Consider the following 17,934-nt stretch of genomic DNA (forward strand, 5'->3'; position numbering starts at 1 on the left):
TAAGCTCCTGAGATGCCTGTGTGGTGAGAGCCTGCTGTGCTCGCCTTGAACAAGGTCAGCACCCCTGTCCTCCATGCAGCCGCATGGACAGTGCCCTGTACCAGCTGTGCTGCAGCTGTGCTGTGGTGGGTCAGGAGCAGCCTAGACAGCCTGCAAACCAACCCCCGTGATGGTGTCCTCAGAACTGCTGGAAAAAGACAGAAGGTGGGCAGACGGCCCCGACACTGGCCTTGAGGATACTCACTTTCTTGTCTGAGCCGGTCCCGAGCTGATGCATCTGGGACCTCGTAGCGCAAGTGACGTAGCATGCAGCATCATTCAGGGTCATCTGGGATGATGCTGGAGTTGTACTAGAAGTCCAAACACCACCCAAAACGGTTCCTTTCAAGAGTCCCCAGTTTAGAAAACCAGCTATCCAAAGCTCTCAGCGGCCCCTTCCCACTCTTCTCTTTTCCAGCCCTTCTCTAAGCACTGCTGTATAAGGTGTTTGCTTTTGTTGTTGTTCTCAGTTGTTTGTTTGTTTGTTTGTTTGTTTGGAGACAGGGTTTCTCTGTAGCCCTGGCTGGCCTGGAACTCACTGTGTAGACCAGGCTGGCCTCGAACTCAGAGATCCGCCTGCCTCTGCCTCCGGAGTGCTGGGATTAAAGGTGTGCGCCACCACCGCCTGGCACTGTGTAAGTTATTTTGCTTTCATTTTTTTACTAAAAAGCTCACACCAAGGATCCATTCTATGTGGGAAATTATGGATGTACAAGAGTAGGCATTTGGAGAGACGACGCAGCAGTTACAGGCACTCACCATTTTTTCAGAGGACCTGGGAGTTCGGGTCTCAGCACTCATGTAGCTCACAGCAGCTGTAACCCCAGCTTCAGGGGATCCAGCCCCCTTTCTGACATCCCCAGGCTCCAGCATGCACAGGGTGCATAGACTTACACATGAAATTAAACGAATAAGATTTTAAAAAGGAATAGGCATTTAAATCAGATGTGGAGGTCCATACCTGTGATCCCAGCAAGTTGTGGGGGTAGAGGTGGAGGATCAGTTCAAGGGGATTCTCAGTTATATGGCCAATTCAAGGCCAGCTCAGTCTACTTGAGAAACTGTCTCAATCCCTGACCATCCCCCTTCCCCCCAAAAAAAGAAGGAATGTGCAAAAAATAAAAAAAATAAATAAAATAAGCATTTGGAAAAAAATGAAATTATTTAGTTGCCTTTTAACACCTCTAAATTGGTTTTGAGCCTATGTCACATAATTTAGGGCACCATGAAATTTGATTATTTTCAGGAGGTAATGAAATATAGATTATTCTGTGCTAATAAATTGCACAATGTGAATTGAGAACTCTACCTGGACTCAAGAGTCATACTATTTTGGTGGTGTTCTGGTATTTCTTGGAGTGCTCATCAGCTGACAATGAGTAAATCTTGGCTTGGTGGAGGTCAGAGACAAGCATATGGATCTAGAGGAACCGACTTAGTGATCTCAGTGTAGACCTGCTCCTGTGATACACAGTTCACAGCTGGTAGATGAGTGAGGCTTTTGGCTAGCCTTGGTTAGCTCTGAGGACATCAGCTGGGAATCCGTTCATTCAAATGAACCTCAAGGGAAATAATCCCAGATGACTCTGGGATGTCCATATCTACTTGGGGTTGTAAAGCAGTCGATGACAGAGCTGCCTGCCCTGTGGTTGAAGGACCCACAGATGGGCCTTCTTCTGGGGTCAGTATCACGTGGGTTTTTGTTACTGGCACCCGTGGTGACTATGAGCTGGGAAATGGGATTTAAATGGGTTCAGCTTGTACTGGCCATGCCAGAAGTCCCTGCAGTGGCCTGGAATTCTCTGAGGAGAGGGCAGAAGGGATGTCTGCTTGGGCCTCGTTTAGGGCCCTAATTCTGGTGTAACAAAGTCTTGGTCTCCAAGGAGCGCGTTAGAGCCAGGCTGTGTTTGAAGTTATCCTGCAGAATGTCATGATGCTGTAGGCATCTCCTGTAGGTTTCGTTTCTGTATCACGGAAGTGGCTGGATGGAGTGTTGCATGGCCTTTGCAGGTGAGGCTCTGAACCTCTCTGCACCCAGGAACTTCCCCAGTGTTTCCTGGGGCCAGCTTACGGACAAATGCATACAGTCATCTAGATTCCCAAGGATACAACTGAGCTTCCTTGGCAGGATAGTTTTGGAATAATACACAGATCTTAGTAACAAAAAGTTAGTTTCTCATTTAGTAATGTGATGGTTATGAATTTCATTTAAAATGAATATAAAGCTGGGCCTAGTGGCACACACCTTTAATCCTAGTACTTGGGAGGTAGAGGCAGGTGGATCTCTGAGTAGCTTGGTCTACAGAGGGAGTTTCAGGACAGTCAGGGCTACACAGAGAAACCCTGTCTTGAAAAACAAAACAAAACAATGTGTGTAGAGGTTTTATTTATTTATCTGTTTGTCTTTTTTTTTTTTTTTTTTTTTTTTTTTTTTTTTTTTTTTTTTTTTTTTTTAGGGGTAGTGGTTGAGATTTTATACAGGATCTTACTCCATAGCTCAGACTGCTTGGAGTTCATTTTGTAACTCCACATTGGCTCCAGTCAAGTGGCAATCCTCCTGCCTCAGCCTCGGAAGTCCTTGCATTCTAAGTGTGAGCCATCAGTGTGAGCAGAGATGACCTTGTGTTTTGAAACTAGTAGCCACAGATGTTTGTCACCTTTGCCTTTACCCACGGAGACTATTTACTCATCTGTGTTTACCCAAAGGAGTGACATTACATGGCTTAGCGTAGGCTGGGGACTCTGGACCTGCTATTCCCTGAGCCTGTTTCGGGGCTGCTGTAGGAAAACAGACAGCTAGTACTTGCCAGGGGCTCTTTGCTCATTTTCGTATCCACCTTGTTCTCCCATTCAGGGAACCAGAGCTGATGTCAATTTCCTGGAGCAGAACCAGGGCCTACATTTATGTCCGCCCGTCATGGATACTGATGCTGAACAGGGGTTCCGTTGCTTTCCTGACTCAACCCCCCCCCCCCCCATTGTCTAGCAGGATGGGAAAATGTTGTCTAGTTGAGCAGTGACTTCAGGATTCCCAGTGCCTGGTGCCATCCATGTTGAGATGCAGATGTCTGTGATGCCTTGTGAAGGGTTGTGGGACGTCAATTCTTATCTACAAAATCTCCTGGATGCTGTTAAAAATGCAACGGATATCCCTGAACATTTTACATTTTAGGGTGTGTGTGTGTGTGTGTGTGTGTGTGTGTGTGTGTATGTGTGTGTGTGTTAAGATAGGGTTTCACTTCATAGCAGAAGGTGGATTTGAACTCCTGATCCTCTTGCCTCAGCCTCCTGAGTCTGAGATGACAGAATTTATTTCCTTATCTTTGGAAGCAATGTTTGTAGTTAGGAGAGCACAGGTTTCCTTCAGGATTCTGGTCAGGGCATGGCCGTGCCTCCCCTAGAGATAACACTGCTGATTCATGTCATGGTGGCCTCTTCAGGCCTGAGACTAGTAAGTTAGTGGATGATTTCACAGTGCCCACATAAATGGAAATAATGTTTCATGGTTTGGATCACATTATGAGTTACGTATGTAATAAGAAAGTGCTTTTTCCCTGAGGTGAGGCTCATGTTTTTCTGTTTCTGTACAGACTAATAGCATGTGTTTCACGATGAAAACATCCTGTGTACGAAGAAGGTACAGAGAATTTGTGTGGCTGAGGCAAAGACTCCAGAGCAATGCATTGCTGGTGTAAGTGGCTTATGGGTTAAATTGTGGAGATCTGTTTTGGTAGTCTAGAACTGCAAGTTGATAGTATCAAGATGCACCAGGTAAGGACAGGCCGCAGGCTTCCTTCCTCTGGTTAGTTCTGTGCCTACTGCATCTGAATTTAAAATTAATCACGTGACTTTACCAGCTTTTACAGATATTGATCACAAACAGCCCCGGGATTGTTTGAAGACAGATTTTCCTTTAGGTTAATATTATATAACAGTAATTATGTGATAATTATTACCATGCACAATGTGCCTTCCCTTGAGTGATTTCTATAGCTGAGTCACCTTTATTTATGGATTGGTTTTGTTTTTTTTTCCCCTCATCAGACAATTACCAGAACTTCCGTCTAAAAATCTATTTTTCAACATGAACAATCGCCAGCACGTTGACCAGCGTCGTCAGGGCTTGGAAGATTTCCTCAGAAAGTAAGTAAGGGTCTGTAGCCGAATTGGGGATGTTCTCAGAAAGAACCTGTGTGGAAGATTTCATCTCTGAAATGCTGCTGGACTGTAGACCACATATGTTCATATCCTGTATTAGAGCGCCATCTTGTGGCTCACATCGAATGGTACTGACATGAACAGAGCCTTCTGGAAACAATGGATGACTGAATCGGAGAATAAACACATGATCTCTTAAGCGTAGAGACAGTGGCAGCTTACACTTCTAATGGAAGCACTCATGAGGTTGAGGCAGGAGGATTTCTGTGAATTTGAGGCCAGTCCAAGCTTTGCAGTGAGTTCTGGGCCACTCCTTGTCAAACAAATACTCCCTTACCCTGAAACAACAGCAAGAACAATAACAAACCCAAAGCAGCTGAAGTAAAATGGATACACGTTCCTCGGGAGTCCAGCTGCAGAAGTAACATTTCCTAGGAAATAAGTGTGCCCTATTATTTAAAAGAAGCCCTTCCTTAAAACTGGCTTTATTTACAGCAGTTAGAATTGACGGGCCTTCTCTGTCTGAATGGCTTTATTCTTCTTGCCGAGAATGCCTTGTCAACGCATGTGTCCTCGGAGGACTCTCGGGAGGTTGACTCTGGATTTCTGTGATGGGGCACACTCCTGCGGGAGCTGCCGAGTCCTCTCTGCCATGATCTCCCTTGTCTTCCTTGCTTTCTAGAATGCCAGCACAGGAGGCTTGTCCTACTCCGGGTGGCACACGACTCTGAAGCTAGGCTCCTTTCTCTATGCCTGTGTGGTCCCATTTCTGTAGAGCATTGACAGCGGTGCCTGGCGACCTAACTTACGGGTGTTGACCGCTATTATTATTCTAGCACTCAGGGCTGAAATAGGTGTGAGCTTGTTTTGTTTTGTTTTTTCATATTCTAGATAAGGAAGTAGACAGAGTCAGGTGAGTACCAGTTAGAGGCAGGGGCCTCCAAGGGTCCGTTCTTCTCTTAGTGGCTTTGGGATCTGAAATGATGTCCTTTTGCGTTCACTAAATAGGACCCCAAGCTAGTCCTGGAACAATATGCTGCTTTCCCCATGTGGCTCACTTATAAAGGGCTTGGGTATTAAGTATGCACATGAATATTAACACTTATTTCTATTAGATTGACACAGTGCCTTTCCTTCCAAGAGGTCACTGAGACACATGGAAAGCTGGAAGCGTATGAATTGAGAGAGGGTAGGGGAAGGACAGGCGCCAGAGCGGTCACTGTGAGAAGAGTCCCCTGGAAACATTACAGCAGTGTCCTCTGTGGTCGGGGGCCTTCCCAGTTGTTCCCTTTTGTTAACGGTGTCGATGCTAAGGTGCCCAGGTGGCTGACGGCTTCTCCCTTAAGATGGAGCTCGTGTCTGCAGGGCGGTCTCATTCCAGATGCTCCCCCAGGGAAGCCTGCAGCCTGGCCACCACCTGGGAGGCCTGGGCGGGAGCAGGCAAGCAGCCCTGGCTAGCAGCCCTGGCTGGCACCGGGGAGCTGCTGGGCTATTGCCGGTTCAGGGACAGAAAGCACCTTTGTGTTTATATCACTAGGTCGGCGCAGGGCACCGATCATTCCTGTCGCTGGTCTTTTGAAACAGGGTCTCCTGGAGCTTAGACTGACCTCAAACCCACTATGTACTTGACTCCGGCCTTGAACTCCTGATTGCCTGCTGGAATCACAGGCGTGTGCCGCCAGGCCCAGCGTCTGGTTTTTGCCCCCTGCACTGTTTTTAAGCACTGCAGCGCCACAGCTGCTCTGCCATCATCTGCTCCCACGGGATTGTGCTAGGGCAGAGGTGTTTGGTATTGTGTATCGTTTGACTGGTCACTGGCTGTGTTTGACCCACATGGTACCGTGGCGAGCATCCTGCTTCAGGAGCTCGAGGGACTTGGGGCTAAGGCTCCCGGCAGTCCTGGCTCTTTCTATTCCAGGCTGTGGCACCCAGATTCTTTTGAGTCTTTAGTTGTTTTGGTCATGTTGTGGAGCAGTATAGCCAGTGCCTTGTTGTCCTTGCTGGTAACTGTGTTGTTCAGATAACTGCTTGGCAAGGACCCTGAAATGCACGTGCTGACCCTTCATCTGTCAGCTGTGTGCCAGGGATGCAGGACCAGACACAGGAGTGCACATGAAGCTTCCACTCTCATTGGGAGGTCTGAAGTAATTCACATTTGATCTGGGAGCTGGAGGGGTGGTTAAGAGCATGTCCTGATCTTCCAGAAGACCTAGGTTCAGTTCTCAGCACCGACATGGCAGCTCACAAGCCTCTGAAACTGTAGTAGGGAGTCTTTTTTTTTTTTGAGCTGAGGATCGAACCCAGGGCCTTGCGCTTGCTAGGCAAGCGCTCTACCACTGAGCTAAATCCCCAACCCGAAACTGTAGTTTCAATGGAGTCAAAGCCCACATCTGGCCTCCTTGGGCACCAGGTATGCACATGTGCACCTGTCTGGTGTATATGTGTACATATAGGCCAGATACACATACATATAAAATAAAAATAAGTAAGTCTTAAATTAAAAAAAAAGTAGATATGGATTGTCATCTAAGGATCACATCATGGAGCAGACAACTGTCTTGGGATACATTTACTCCATGTGAACATTTGTTTCTAATGAATTAGTTTCACATTAACAGTAGCGTGGGAGGGGCTGGAGAGACAGCTCAGTGGTTAAGAGCACTTGTTACTATTGCAGAGGACCCAGCGTTTGTTTCCTAGCAACCACATGGTGCTTCACAACCATCCATGACTGTAGCTCCAGGGCTCTGCTCCGTTCTTCTGATCTCCATGAGTACCACGCACACATGCGGTGCCCATGCATACGTGTAGGCAAAGCACACACGAAATAAGTGGAATAAATCTAATTTAAAAGTTAAAAAAAAAAAAAAAAGTGGGTAAAGGTGCTTTCAGCCAAGCCAGACAGCCTGAGTTTGGTCCCCAGAACCCCTCTGGTGAAGGAGAGAGCAGATTCCCACAGGTTGTCCTCTGAACTACATGCTGTGTGCTGTGGCATGCATGCATCCCACACAAGCGCACGGAATAAATAAATAAGGGTTCCCAGTTGGCTTTGCACTGGGCCCAAAGGCTGCCCTGTGTGGTTACGTTTGGGCATGTGTACAGCTGTCCATGTCTTTCCCCCTGGTGGCCCTCTTACATTCAGCAATAGGTCACCTTGGGCAGCTGGGTGAGATGTACCCTTCAGGACCATGCCTGACCACATCTTGGTGTCCTCTGAGGGATGAATGTTTCCCCATTCAGTAGGGTCATCCATCTGTAGCCGATCCCTTGTTTTTGATGGAAGGCCTCTAGAATCAATAGCATTAATATGTGACATGTGCTGGTTATAGACTCTAAGCATATATTTAAAAATTTTGATATTTATGTAAATTTTGAAGTTGTTAAAATGCCATGAAAAAGTATTTCTGCATATGTATGTGTGTGCAACATAAAGTGAAATGTTCATTTTAAGATTATTTGTGTAATAATATGTACTCAATATGAGCACAATACATATTCTAGCTGATGCTCATGGAGGAATCAGAGATTCTTTCTCTGTTCGGTCGTCAGAGAAGATGATGTGTTGAACTTGTACGTGCTGGATGCTCCAGGTGCTTTGTTTCAGTACTTACTAGTCTTGGAAGGTGGGGAGTGTCTCACCTGTACAAACAAGCCAGCTGTAGGGAAGGAACTGAATGCTAGCAGCCATGGTAAGCTGAACCGGCCCATGTGATTGGGAGACTTTCAAATGTTCCTATTCCCCTGTGACTGTAATTTTCCTTTTGTATTCTCTTTCCTAATACTAAGTTGTAAGTTGTCTCCTTCTTACAGGAACGGAGACAGAAGGTTATAGATTAGAGTTGTGAAGTCTGTGCGGGTCTCCACCTGCGCTGACTCTGCTTTATGGAATGTGTATCCCAGTGATAGTACACATGCCAGTTTAGACATTAGATATGCTTTTTACTCATGTTTTGTTGGTGTTTGGGGACAGCCCAAGCTGACCTTGAACTGGTTATGTAATGGAGGATGGCTATGTGAGAAAGCTGTTTTTTTTTTTTTTTTTTAAACAAATGACACGTGCACACAAGTGTGCACACAGACACAGAGAGAGACACACACCCCATACAAACACATACACACATACAGGTACACACAGGTTTTTTTTTTTTTTTTTAATAAATCTCTGTGTTCAATAGAGGGCACCACAGCATAGATTTTGAATATCTTTCAATGAATATTTATAGTTTGAAATTATTTCTCTCATGGTAAGAAGTAAAAAGGCCAAGTTAGTTTTTTCTGTTTTGTTTTGTTTGTTTTCAGCATCAACCTTCCGTACACTACAGCTGTGTGTAGGGAGCATCATACTGAGTTCGGAATATCCAGGGCATCTGCAGAACTACATGATTTTGTGTATCATATTGTCCTTCAACTGACCCACTGTATAATGCTTAGTAAGATTGCATTAAGGAAAGCCAGACTTGACTGTGTCCACTGGAGGGGAAGAGCAGGCCTTGATTTGTCTAGCCTTGTCAGGGGGGGAGGGTCAGGGGGTGGAGGGGAAGAAGCAACTTGTGACTTGCCTTGTAAATATATCTTCAGAAATTCCTTTAAAATTCTATAGGCTGCTTTGTGAAACTCCCACCATGAAGGCTTGAGAATATATACATTCATTTATTTATTTTTGTTGGGGGGAATCTCAATATGAAGGCCTGGTTGTCGTAGAACTTGATCTGTAGACCAGGCTGGCCTTGAACTCACAGAGCTCTACCTGCCTCTGCCTTATAAGTGCTGGGATTAAAAGTGTGTGCCACCACCACCACTTACACATTTATTTTTATGGCAGCTTCTAATAATTACATTTATTGATTGCTTTACAAAGTCCTCATTGTAGTAAGCCCGAAGTTCATTTTCTTTCTTTCTTTCTATTTATTTATTTATTTATTTATTTATTTATTTATTTATTTATTTATTTATTTCATGTGTATTGGTATTTTGCCTACATGTATGTCTGTGTGAGGGTGTCAGATCCCCTGGAATGGGAGTTACAGTGTGAGCTGTCATGTAGGTGCTGGGAATTGAACCCGGCTCATCTGGAAGAGCAGCCAGTGCTCTTAACCACTGAGCCATCTCTCCGGCCCTTGAAGTTGATTTTCTATCATTAGATTTGTTTGTGGAAAATGTGGCACAGATATGACTGAGGAAAACACAGGTGTTTCTGTTCTGATGGTGGTAGGCACAACACTGATGAATGGTAAAACACTCCCAAAGCTTACATCTTTTAAATTAAAAAATATATTTAAATTTATTATTCTTTGAGATGGTTTCACTCTTGGTTCCCCTGCCTCAGCCTCCTAAGCACTGGGATTATAGGTGAGTACCGCCATTCTGGACTCTAAGATTTGCATTTTAAATTTTATAACATAAACTATCTGACCACAAAATGAAAACATGAAAAAAAATATATATGTAAATAATATACTAAAGTAGTTTTTTATTTGTTTCAAATTCATACCTGTACAGTTCTGGTGGCCTAAACTTAGCCATCATGACACAAAAATTAAAAAAATAGAACTAAACTTGGCAGGCACACTCGTTCTGAGCTCTCTCAGGCCCGTGAGTGTGAGCGTTCAGGGCGGTGTCTGTCTCCTGTCCCCCATGCTTACCTCTCTTCCTTGTGAACTGGGTGGCCTGGTCTCTCGCTTTTCACCCTGTGTCCTCCAGGTGGCAGTATTCAGCAGAAAACTGGGAACTAAGGCGTCTACTGCACAGTCAAATTGGAAATTGAATTATGGCAGAAGAAAAAGGACAGTAGCCTTGAGGTCTCCATCAGCCTGCACCCTGATCACTTTTGTTTGCGGTACCCATGTGTTAGGTACCCAGCGAGTTAATAACAGCACGTGGGCAGTTCAAGGCTCAGTAGAATTGCTTTAGACGTGAAATAAAGCTAAAATGAATTTGTGTCCAATATCGTTGCCATTAGCGCACATTACTTCTGTGCTGTGATGCCTCAGACCATCTAAAATCAATTTTAAAGATCACCCATTATTTTATAGAGAAAATAAAACACATTTCCAACAGAAACAAAGCCGTGTGTACAATCCTATGAACAGCCACTTGTCCTGTGGCCGGTGGGAAGCTGCTAACAGGACAGCCACAGGAAACACTTGGCTCAGACTTCACAGCGGGTCCAAGTTCGTATCAGGGGCTTGTTGCCATAAAACTCTTTCCTAATTTGGATTATTTGGGACATGAATGGGAAGCATTTGTAAACAAGAAAGATAGATTTTAGTGCCATCAAAGGCTTTTACTGCTTGGCAAATGAACCTTTAGCATACGATACGGCCATCTTCTGGGAGGACCAGGGCAGAGGAGCACAGAGTTGAGCACTTAAGATGTTTGCTTGAGATTTTCTCTTTGAAAAGCACAATAGTCTTGCTTTTGCTTTTAGTTAAGAGCCTCCCTCCCCTCAGACTTATAAATGTCTGTTGAGGCAGAAGGGACAACTGGACTTCGTGTATTTGTAGACGTTTGCCTTGTTCAAGAAATAACTGTTACTGGAAGAAAAGGATGTGGTATTGTGATGCCCTTGGTGTTTAACAAAATTGGTATCAATGTCCAGAGGAAAATTATTTTTCTAATTACTTGTTTAAACATGCCAGACATAAAGCAAGGTTCATTTCATCTGAAATGTGTGATCTGGTTTTCATAATCTCTGTATGAGAAAATCCCATGTCGTGCAAAATGACTCATGGGTTGTAGCGTCTCCCCTTTAATTCCTACATCCTGGCCCTTGTGTGTCCTGTAATGTCACCATTGAACAATTAATAGATACTCAGTATCATATGTCAAAAATATTTGCTGAAAAGATGAAAAGCCAGTTTTTATTTAATTTGAGGGGACACTGCCTTGGTTTCTTATTCTGAGGCACCCCAGAAAAGCACATATTGGCTGTAAACATAAACATGACCATGCTAGATGCTTGCTACAGGGCCAGTTTCTAACCCTCCATCTGGTTCTGATGCTGTAGTGGAAATTTGTGCTGTCTTTGTAATAAGTGTCGGTCTGTCCTTCTGGACCACCAGTGTGTACTTAGCACCAAATTACCCTTCTTGGGGACGAGGCTTGGGAGCAGAATTACTTGGTTGCTTACTTTGACAAGAGATGCATTACTGCAGAAGTTTCTAGTTAACTTTAGATATTAGAAAAGCCTCCTCAAAGGAGCCTTGTAAATTTGTACTTATGTACACAGCAAACTAGTGAACTTGTAAAGTGCAGAATGTGCTGTGGAGTGCATTGGACTTTTCATATAATTTTAATGGTAGTTGAAAGTCTTGATGGTTCGTGACAGCTTATCCAATAAAGTCGGCGGCACTGACATGCTGTTGGTCGTAAATTCTTAAAAGTAGAATAAATTTCTATAACCATATAAGCAAAATATTTCCATAATTAATCCACATGGTCTTAACAGATGGTGAAATTGAAGAAATGTCCTTGAAGTTATTCTTTTAACAGATGTCCTTAACCATTAGCTTCATGTTTTTACTCACCTAAGATTCCAAATAATTGAGTAAAAGTTAGCATATGTTTTCATCCCGTTGGTGGGCAGAGCCCAGCATCGGTGCAAAGTTCTCAGAGGAGCGGAGAGATCAGTGGTACCTACCGTTGCAAGGGTTTCCTGTCTGCTACCCGATCTCTGCCCGTGCCTGCCTGCTCATCAATTATTTTCTTTCCTCTTTTTTTTTTTTTTTTTTTTCTGTACAGAGTCCTGCAGAATGCACTATTGCTCTTTTTTTTTTTTTTTTTGTATAGAGTCCTGCAGAATGCACTTTTGCTGTCCGACAGCAGCCTGCACCTCTTTCTGCAGAGCCATCTGAACTCCGAGGACATTGAGGCGTGTGTTTCTGGGCAGACCAAGTACTCGGTGGAAGAAGCAATTCACAAGTTTGCCTTGATGAATAGACGGTTCCCCGAAGAAGATGAAGAAGGGAAAAAAGACAACGATGTAGATTATGATTCAGAAAGGTATTTCTTTGCACTTTGATTTAACAGACATATTTATATAACACACGGTGTCCATGTGCATGCACATAGATATATACACATTTTGCTTTTTGTTGATGTAATACTAAGATAATGAAAAAATTAATTGACTGAGATTTTATTGAGCTGTGACAGCTCATCATAGTGGTCTTCACACACACCTCCACACTGAATTAATGAATGCAGCAGAAATTCAATTATCTGCATTCTGATTATGTGACTTTCATTTAGTCAGACTTGAATTATTCGCGTTTAAATTATCTAGCTAAAAAAATATCCAACTGCACTCCAAATGGCTAATTAAAAGTCCAAATTTCCTGTCTCTCTTTGTGACTGGAGATAATTAAAGTTCCCCTCTGTTACTCGGGCTTTGAGTGTGTTGTGAAAACCAATTTCCTCTTTTTATTATTTCCCCCCTCTCTTCTTTTCCAGTTCATCCTCTGGGCTTGGACACAGTAGCGACGACAGCAACCCAGCTCTGCAGGAGTCCTGAGGACGCATCCCAGGGCCGCCACCTTAGGCATGGAACCGTGCCCAGCCAGAGAAGATGCTGGTTCACAATAGATCCCTACCTAATGCCACCACCACTGTCTTAGGTCGTCAGATACTTACAGTGGTGGGTTATTAGTGGTAGTATTCTTATGTTGTTTAGCCAGGCTTCTGTACAAAGCTGTACGGTCTGTGAATCCCATATGACCCTTTATTGCCATATAATACTTGTAAATATGATCCTGCTCTCAAGTGAAGTGAGTCATATGCTGTGTACGTAAGAATAAAACGCAGTTGGTCTTGACTGAATTTTAAGGAGCTAGGTGTATCAGTAGCATTTAAAAACCAGACAGAGCATCCTTGCAGTGTCCCTGGGGAAGTTGGGGTAAATAGTGTGTGACTAGAGCCAGGGGGAGTCATGGTGCAGCACACTGCCTCTTTGACACCTGGCTCTTGTCTTGTGGAGACTTCCCCTACTCTGAAAAACACTTTGTTTGATTGAAATATTTAAGAGTATTTAAGCTTTCCAGTATACTATTTCACATGTAAATGGAAAATACGTCTTACAAATAAAGATGTGCTAAAATAATGTTTACATCTTCGGGGGAAAATTAGACATGTTCGTAATTTTGCTTAAATTTGCCATCCGTAGATTTAGAAATACATTCTCACTGTCCAAAATCAGCTTAAACATGGCTTCTGGCAAACAAGGCATTTTCCCATTGTGTAGTTAGAATCATAGCTTATTTAAAAAAATATGCATTAAAAAAAAATCACCTGATAACTCTCACAGTGGTGGCTCCTCACTACTTACTTTTAAGTTGGAAGAAGGTATTTATGAGTTAAATTAATTTTATCTATAAATATTTCAATAATTTTGGAGTGGAAGTCAAGTTGCTAATGTCAGAGCTTATATTTGTGTTTTAGAAGCCCTTTCTTTTAAGGTATTTACCTGAAGATTGGCTTAATCTGAATAAAATAGTTCTCTCTCTCTCTTTGTGGCCCAAAGATAAGATGTCTTGGGTCTGCTGAGAGTTTCAGACGAGGCACAAAGATAAGATTTCTTGGGTCTGCTGAGAGTTTCAGACGAGGCAGCATTTTCCTGGGATAATTAGCCAGGTCCTCCCCACTAGTGATGCACAGTATCTTCAGTAGCTAGAAGAAAGTATTTTCACCTAAGTGGGATAACTTGTTGCTTTTAGTGAAAGGCTCCCACTCTCACTGGGTATAAAAGCTGCTGCAAAAGGGAGCCATTCACTTGGGTGTTTAGTAGTTATTGTGTTAATAAAAAGTTATTGAATTGTCCTTTGAAATGCTTGTTTCAGAGAACTGGTAAAAAAGAAACAGACATTAAATTTAGAATAAGAGTGATTTCTTTAATTTCTCCTTTTTAAAAAAAAATTGACACATTATTAAACTTCTGTAAATATTTTGATTTAGTGTCTTAGATCTTGTCCTCTAGTATTAATTTAATACAGTAAGATTTAGCAGCTGCTTATCTTGCTGCATGGGAAATTTAGAGGCATCCCCACCCCTCAGTAATAGATATGAATTCACAACATTTATGTTCTACAGCACTTTTGAAAAGCATATACTGTGCTACCAGTTATCATACTGTTTCTTGAGACAATGTAACCATCGAAGTTAATAGTAAGTGAGGCTTAATATTTGCTCTGTAAACTTCACAAGGTCATTGTTTTCACATTAAACATAAAAAACAACATTGTTGGATCAGTTCACTTATTTTACATAAGAGAATACATTTCTTCTGACTCAGACCTAAGAATTCAATATTTTTAAAATTACTGGTAGTTTTTTGTTTTTAAATGAAGAACTTTGATAAGCTTTGGTTTTGACATTTGCTGTGATTGGATTTGCTCTGCTGACCTAAGCACTTGCTTTTTCAAACTGGCTTTAAGGGGCCTGGATATTTCAATGAACTTCGATGGGTCACGTGCTTTGCCTTTTACTTTTCTGTCTGGGGGAGAGCAAAGTAACTAGATGGACATTTAGTACTATTTTTAATGTGAATTAAGCTTAGAGATTTTAATTCTGGATGCTTTATGATTTACATTCAGCAAAACTCTATTCCTGGATAATTCTGCAAGGATGGCCTTTGCACATGGAAGATCATAATCCTATGCATTTGTTTTAAAGCTGACTTTATAGGTAGCTAAAGGTGTCAACAGTGAAAGTCAGCAACCTGTTACTTAAGACTTAAAGTTTCATTAGCTAAAATCTGATTGTAATTCTAGTTAAAAATTTCAGTTAAAAAAACCACACCAGGGAAACCACAGATTTGTTTGTTTAGTCATGTTATATCCGATAGTGGTAGCTGGATGTTGTTTTAAACTCAGCTTCTTTATTTTGGTGCTTTATCATTGAGTTAAAGTGTACAATAAGGTTTTAAGTATTGAGCCTTTTGCACGAAAGGCCTCTTTTTGTATGTGTGTGCAAAAATTAGGAAGCCTTGTTCTGTTTCTAAATTGTCTTCCTCTTAATATTTAAATTACTTAGCTGGTACCCTATGAATTCAGTGCAGCATCTAACCCCCGCCCCCAACAGAGGAAACATTTTATTTCAATACAGTTTTGTTTTGGAAGAAAACTGTTTCTTAATTTGCTATGAACACATTTCCAGGTATAAAATGTCTGAACTTCGTTGTGGCAACTTGACATTCATTAAAGGCATTGATACAGTTTTCTTTGCAAGTCAGCACAAGAAATGCAGACATTTTAATAGAATGGAGCTAAAAAAAAATTAGCACGTAAAGAAACAATAACTTTGGGTTTTGATGTATTTACAAAGGATTTGGGGCTTTGTTCTTGGCCATATGCATCTTACAGTCTCATCACCATTGTCCCTTGAAGTCCAACACAATTGCCCTTCCCTCTTGCTGGAAACTTCTAGGTCCTTGTTAAGAACAGTGCAATGGACACTAATTTATTTTAGCTGCACAGACTCTGGTAGTTCATGACCCTTTTTCTTCAAAATCCAAAGGCTTCTTTTCAAAAGATACAGCAGAAAAGAGGGTGAGAAGAAAACTAAGCTACAGAAATTTCCGCAGAATCAACTCTGCTGTAAGCGGAAGAGAAGTGTAGACGCCGCCAAAGCCGACAGGCTCTGCGTGGCATCACGCGTGGAATCGAATCGCGTCTCTTACCTGGGCCTTCTTTATAGCTCAGCCCCCACCCCCGTGGGCCTCGGCTCAGCAGCCCCGCACGCTCCCGCCATCCCACGCACGCTCCCGCTTCCTCGGTCCGGTAACCCATGGCAACCGCCCTGGTAACCCATAGCAACTGCTCTGCGGAACCGGTGGGGCGGGGGAGCCATTTGGAGGGGGCAGGTGGAGAGCGGTTTACCACGGCCCACCTGCCTCGGGCACCCACCGCCAGCGTCCCGCACCGGACAGCGAGGACCAAACAAAGCCTCCGCACACATGCCGGGCGCGGGTGGGGGAGGCACGTGGGCCTTTGTTCTTCAGCCGCCGCCCTCCGAGAGCGTGCACATGGCTCCATCGGCTCCATGACCCCACGCTGCTGAGCGCGTACCCCAGGAGCCTGGAGTCTTCCAGACTGGAGCCCAGTATGCCAACGTCGTCTCTCCCCTGACCCGGCGCGGACAATTGTGCCCGGTGGCAGAACGGGCCGCTGGGGAAGGAGCACGTGCTTCTGGGTCCTGGGTGGGGCTGGTGTATCACGCGTGGGGAGATCTAGGTCTCCAAGCTGCTGAGCCAGGTCACTTGAGGATGACCGGCGATGCGAGGCCACGGGTGGACGAATGGGGTCGCTGTCGGGCAGCGTGGCGCAGCTGGTACCCTGCGGGCGCTGCCCAAAGCATCATCTGCTCGCCAGATCCTGAGGCTGCCGTGAGATGGTTCAGGAAATGCTATCTCTGCATCCGGGCACCAAGCAGTACCGTGGTGTGAAGGGGAGACGGCGTTAGGAGTCTAGAGTCCCAGTTTCAGATCACGGCCTACCTCGCTGACTCCAAACTCATTTGGACAGTTTTTAATTTTTTTTTTTTTTTTCAAAAACAAAACATTTAGCCTTAATGATTTTGTGGCCCTCTTGAGTTCTCAATTCTACCCTCTATATGTGTGCATCAGTTACAAATCCAAATAGCAAAGCCGTCAGGAGCATCCTTTTTGGCGAGAGAACTGCACATGTACCGGACACCCTTGCATAAAGTGCCTTCCTTTTTAAGTTAACTAGGTCCTCCATGGGTTACAAGAGAAGCCGTAGTCAGATCTTAATCCCTTCATTTATTTAAAAAAAAAAAAAAAAGGAGCATCTTTAACTCCACAACTGATCTTAGGGGAACTGGGTTTATTCCCATAAACCCAACCTTCTGGCTTCTTTGTGCCAAGCATGGGTACAGAAGAAAGTGTGAGTTGTAGGAGCCATAGGTACTGACCATGCTGGTGCCCAGTACAGTCTCAGCCCTCAGCACAGTGGTGTGTTAGGAGCCCCGTACTTTGAATTTTTTTTTTTTTTTTTTTTTTTTTTTTTTTTTTAACAAAAGCAATTACAGAAAAGTGCACATTTAACGTGTGACATTTAACATTTTGCCGTGGCAGGCAGCCTCCACTTAAATGGGGCCTTTCTTCGGAACAACAGGAGCCAAAAGGCCTTGTGTCATGGAGTAATGTAAGACACAATCTGGGCTGCAAACGCACAATGAATCGGGAAGGATTTATGTAATTAATTGACCAGTCTTAACCTGTTATCGTGATGTAAGGAATTTGGAACTCATTAATTTGGGCTCTGACAGATTTCATATTAGAGCTGGCAAATATGGATTGAGTCTCTTATTCTTGTAGCAGCTGGAATTTCCATGACAGTGAGGGTTACCAAAGAAGGCCTATTGCTAGAGTCAAACTGCTTTTTTGTAATCAGTAGCCCTGCTTTGCATTAAAGGGGTAATGAAAAAGAAATTACCTGGTGTGGCAAGTGAAAGGGGCTGGGTTCACCCTGCCACTGTGTGTGGTGAGTGCAAGCACCTGAAAGAGAATACTAATTTCCATCTTAAAGTTAGGTGGTTTCTCAGGTACCCTGAGACAAATGATGGAAGAGTCTTGGGGGTCAAGGTTTTTTTTGTTGTCAAAGTTAAAAGGGAATTAAAAGGAGGGAGTCTTAGAATCTCCTCCACATGGACAGGGACAGTCGGGAGTTCTGGTCGCGCCTACCCCACAGATGAACAATTCAGAGTCATGGAGGAGACTGGCTC

At 43.6% G+C, this 17,934-nt stretch overlaps 1 protein-coding gene across 6 annotated transcripts in view; it reads left to right on the plus strand.

Annotated features, from left to right (window-relative positions):
- Snx10 (sorting nexin 10) overlaps window positions 1–14,428 on the plus strand; it is a 68,725-nt gene extending 54,297 nt beyond the window's left edge. For all 6 annotated transcript variants that reach the window (XM_036182164.1, XM_036182158.1, XM_036182162.1 and 3 more), the window contains 4 exons: window positions 3,630–3,730; window positions 4,084–4,182; window positions 11,986–12,198; window positions 12,649–14,428. In XM_036182164.1, coding sequence (XP_036038057.1) covers window positions 3,630–3,730; window positions 4,084–4,182; window positions 11,986–12,198; window positions 12,649–12,709 — 474 coding nt within the window. In that variant the 3' untranslated portion in view covers window positions 12,710–14,428. The remainder of the gene's footprint in view (window positions 1–3,629; window positions 3,731–4,083; window positions 4,183–11,985; window positions 12,199–12,648) is intronic.
- Window positions 14,429–17,934: the final 3,506 nt, after the last annotated feature.

Source organism: Onychomys torridus, chromosome 3, assembly GCF_903995425.1.
Source record: "Onychomys torridus chromosome 3, mOncTor1.1, whole genome shotgun sequence".
In the NCBI taxonomy this organism is placed as follows: Eukaryota; Metazoa; Chordata; class Mammalia; order Rodentia; family Cricetidae; genus Onychomys; species Onychomys torridus.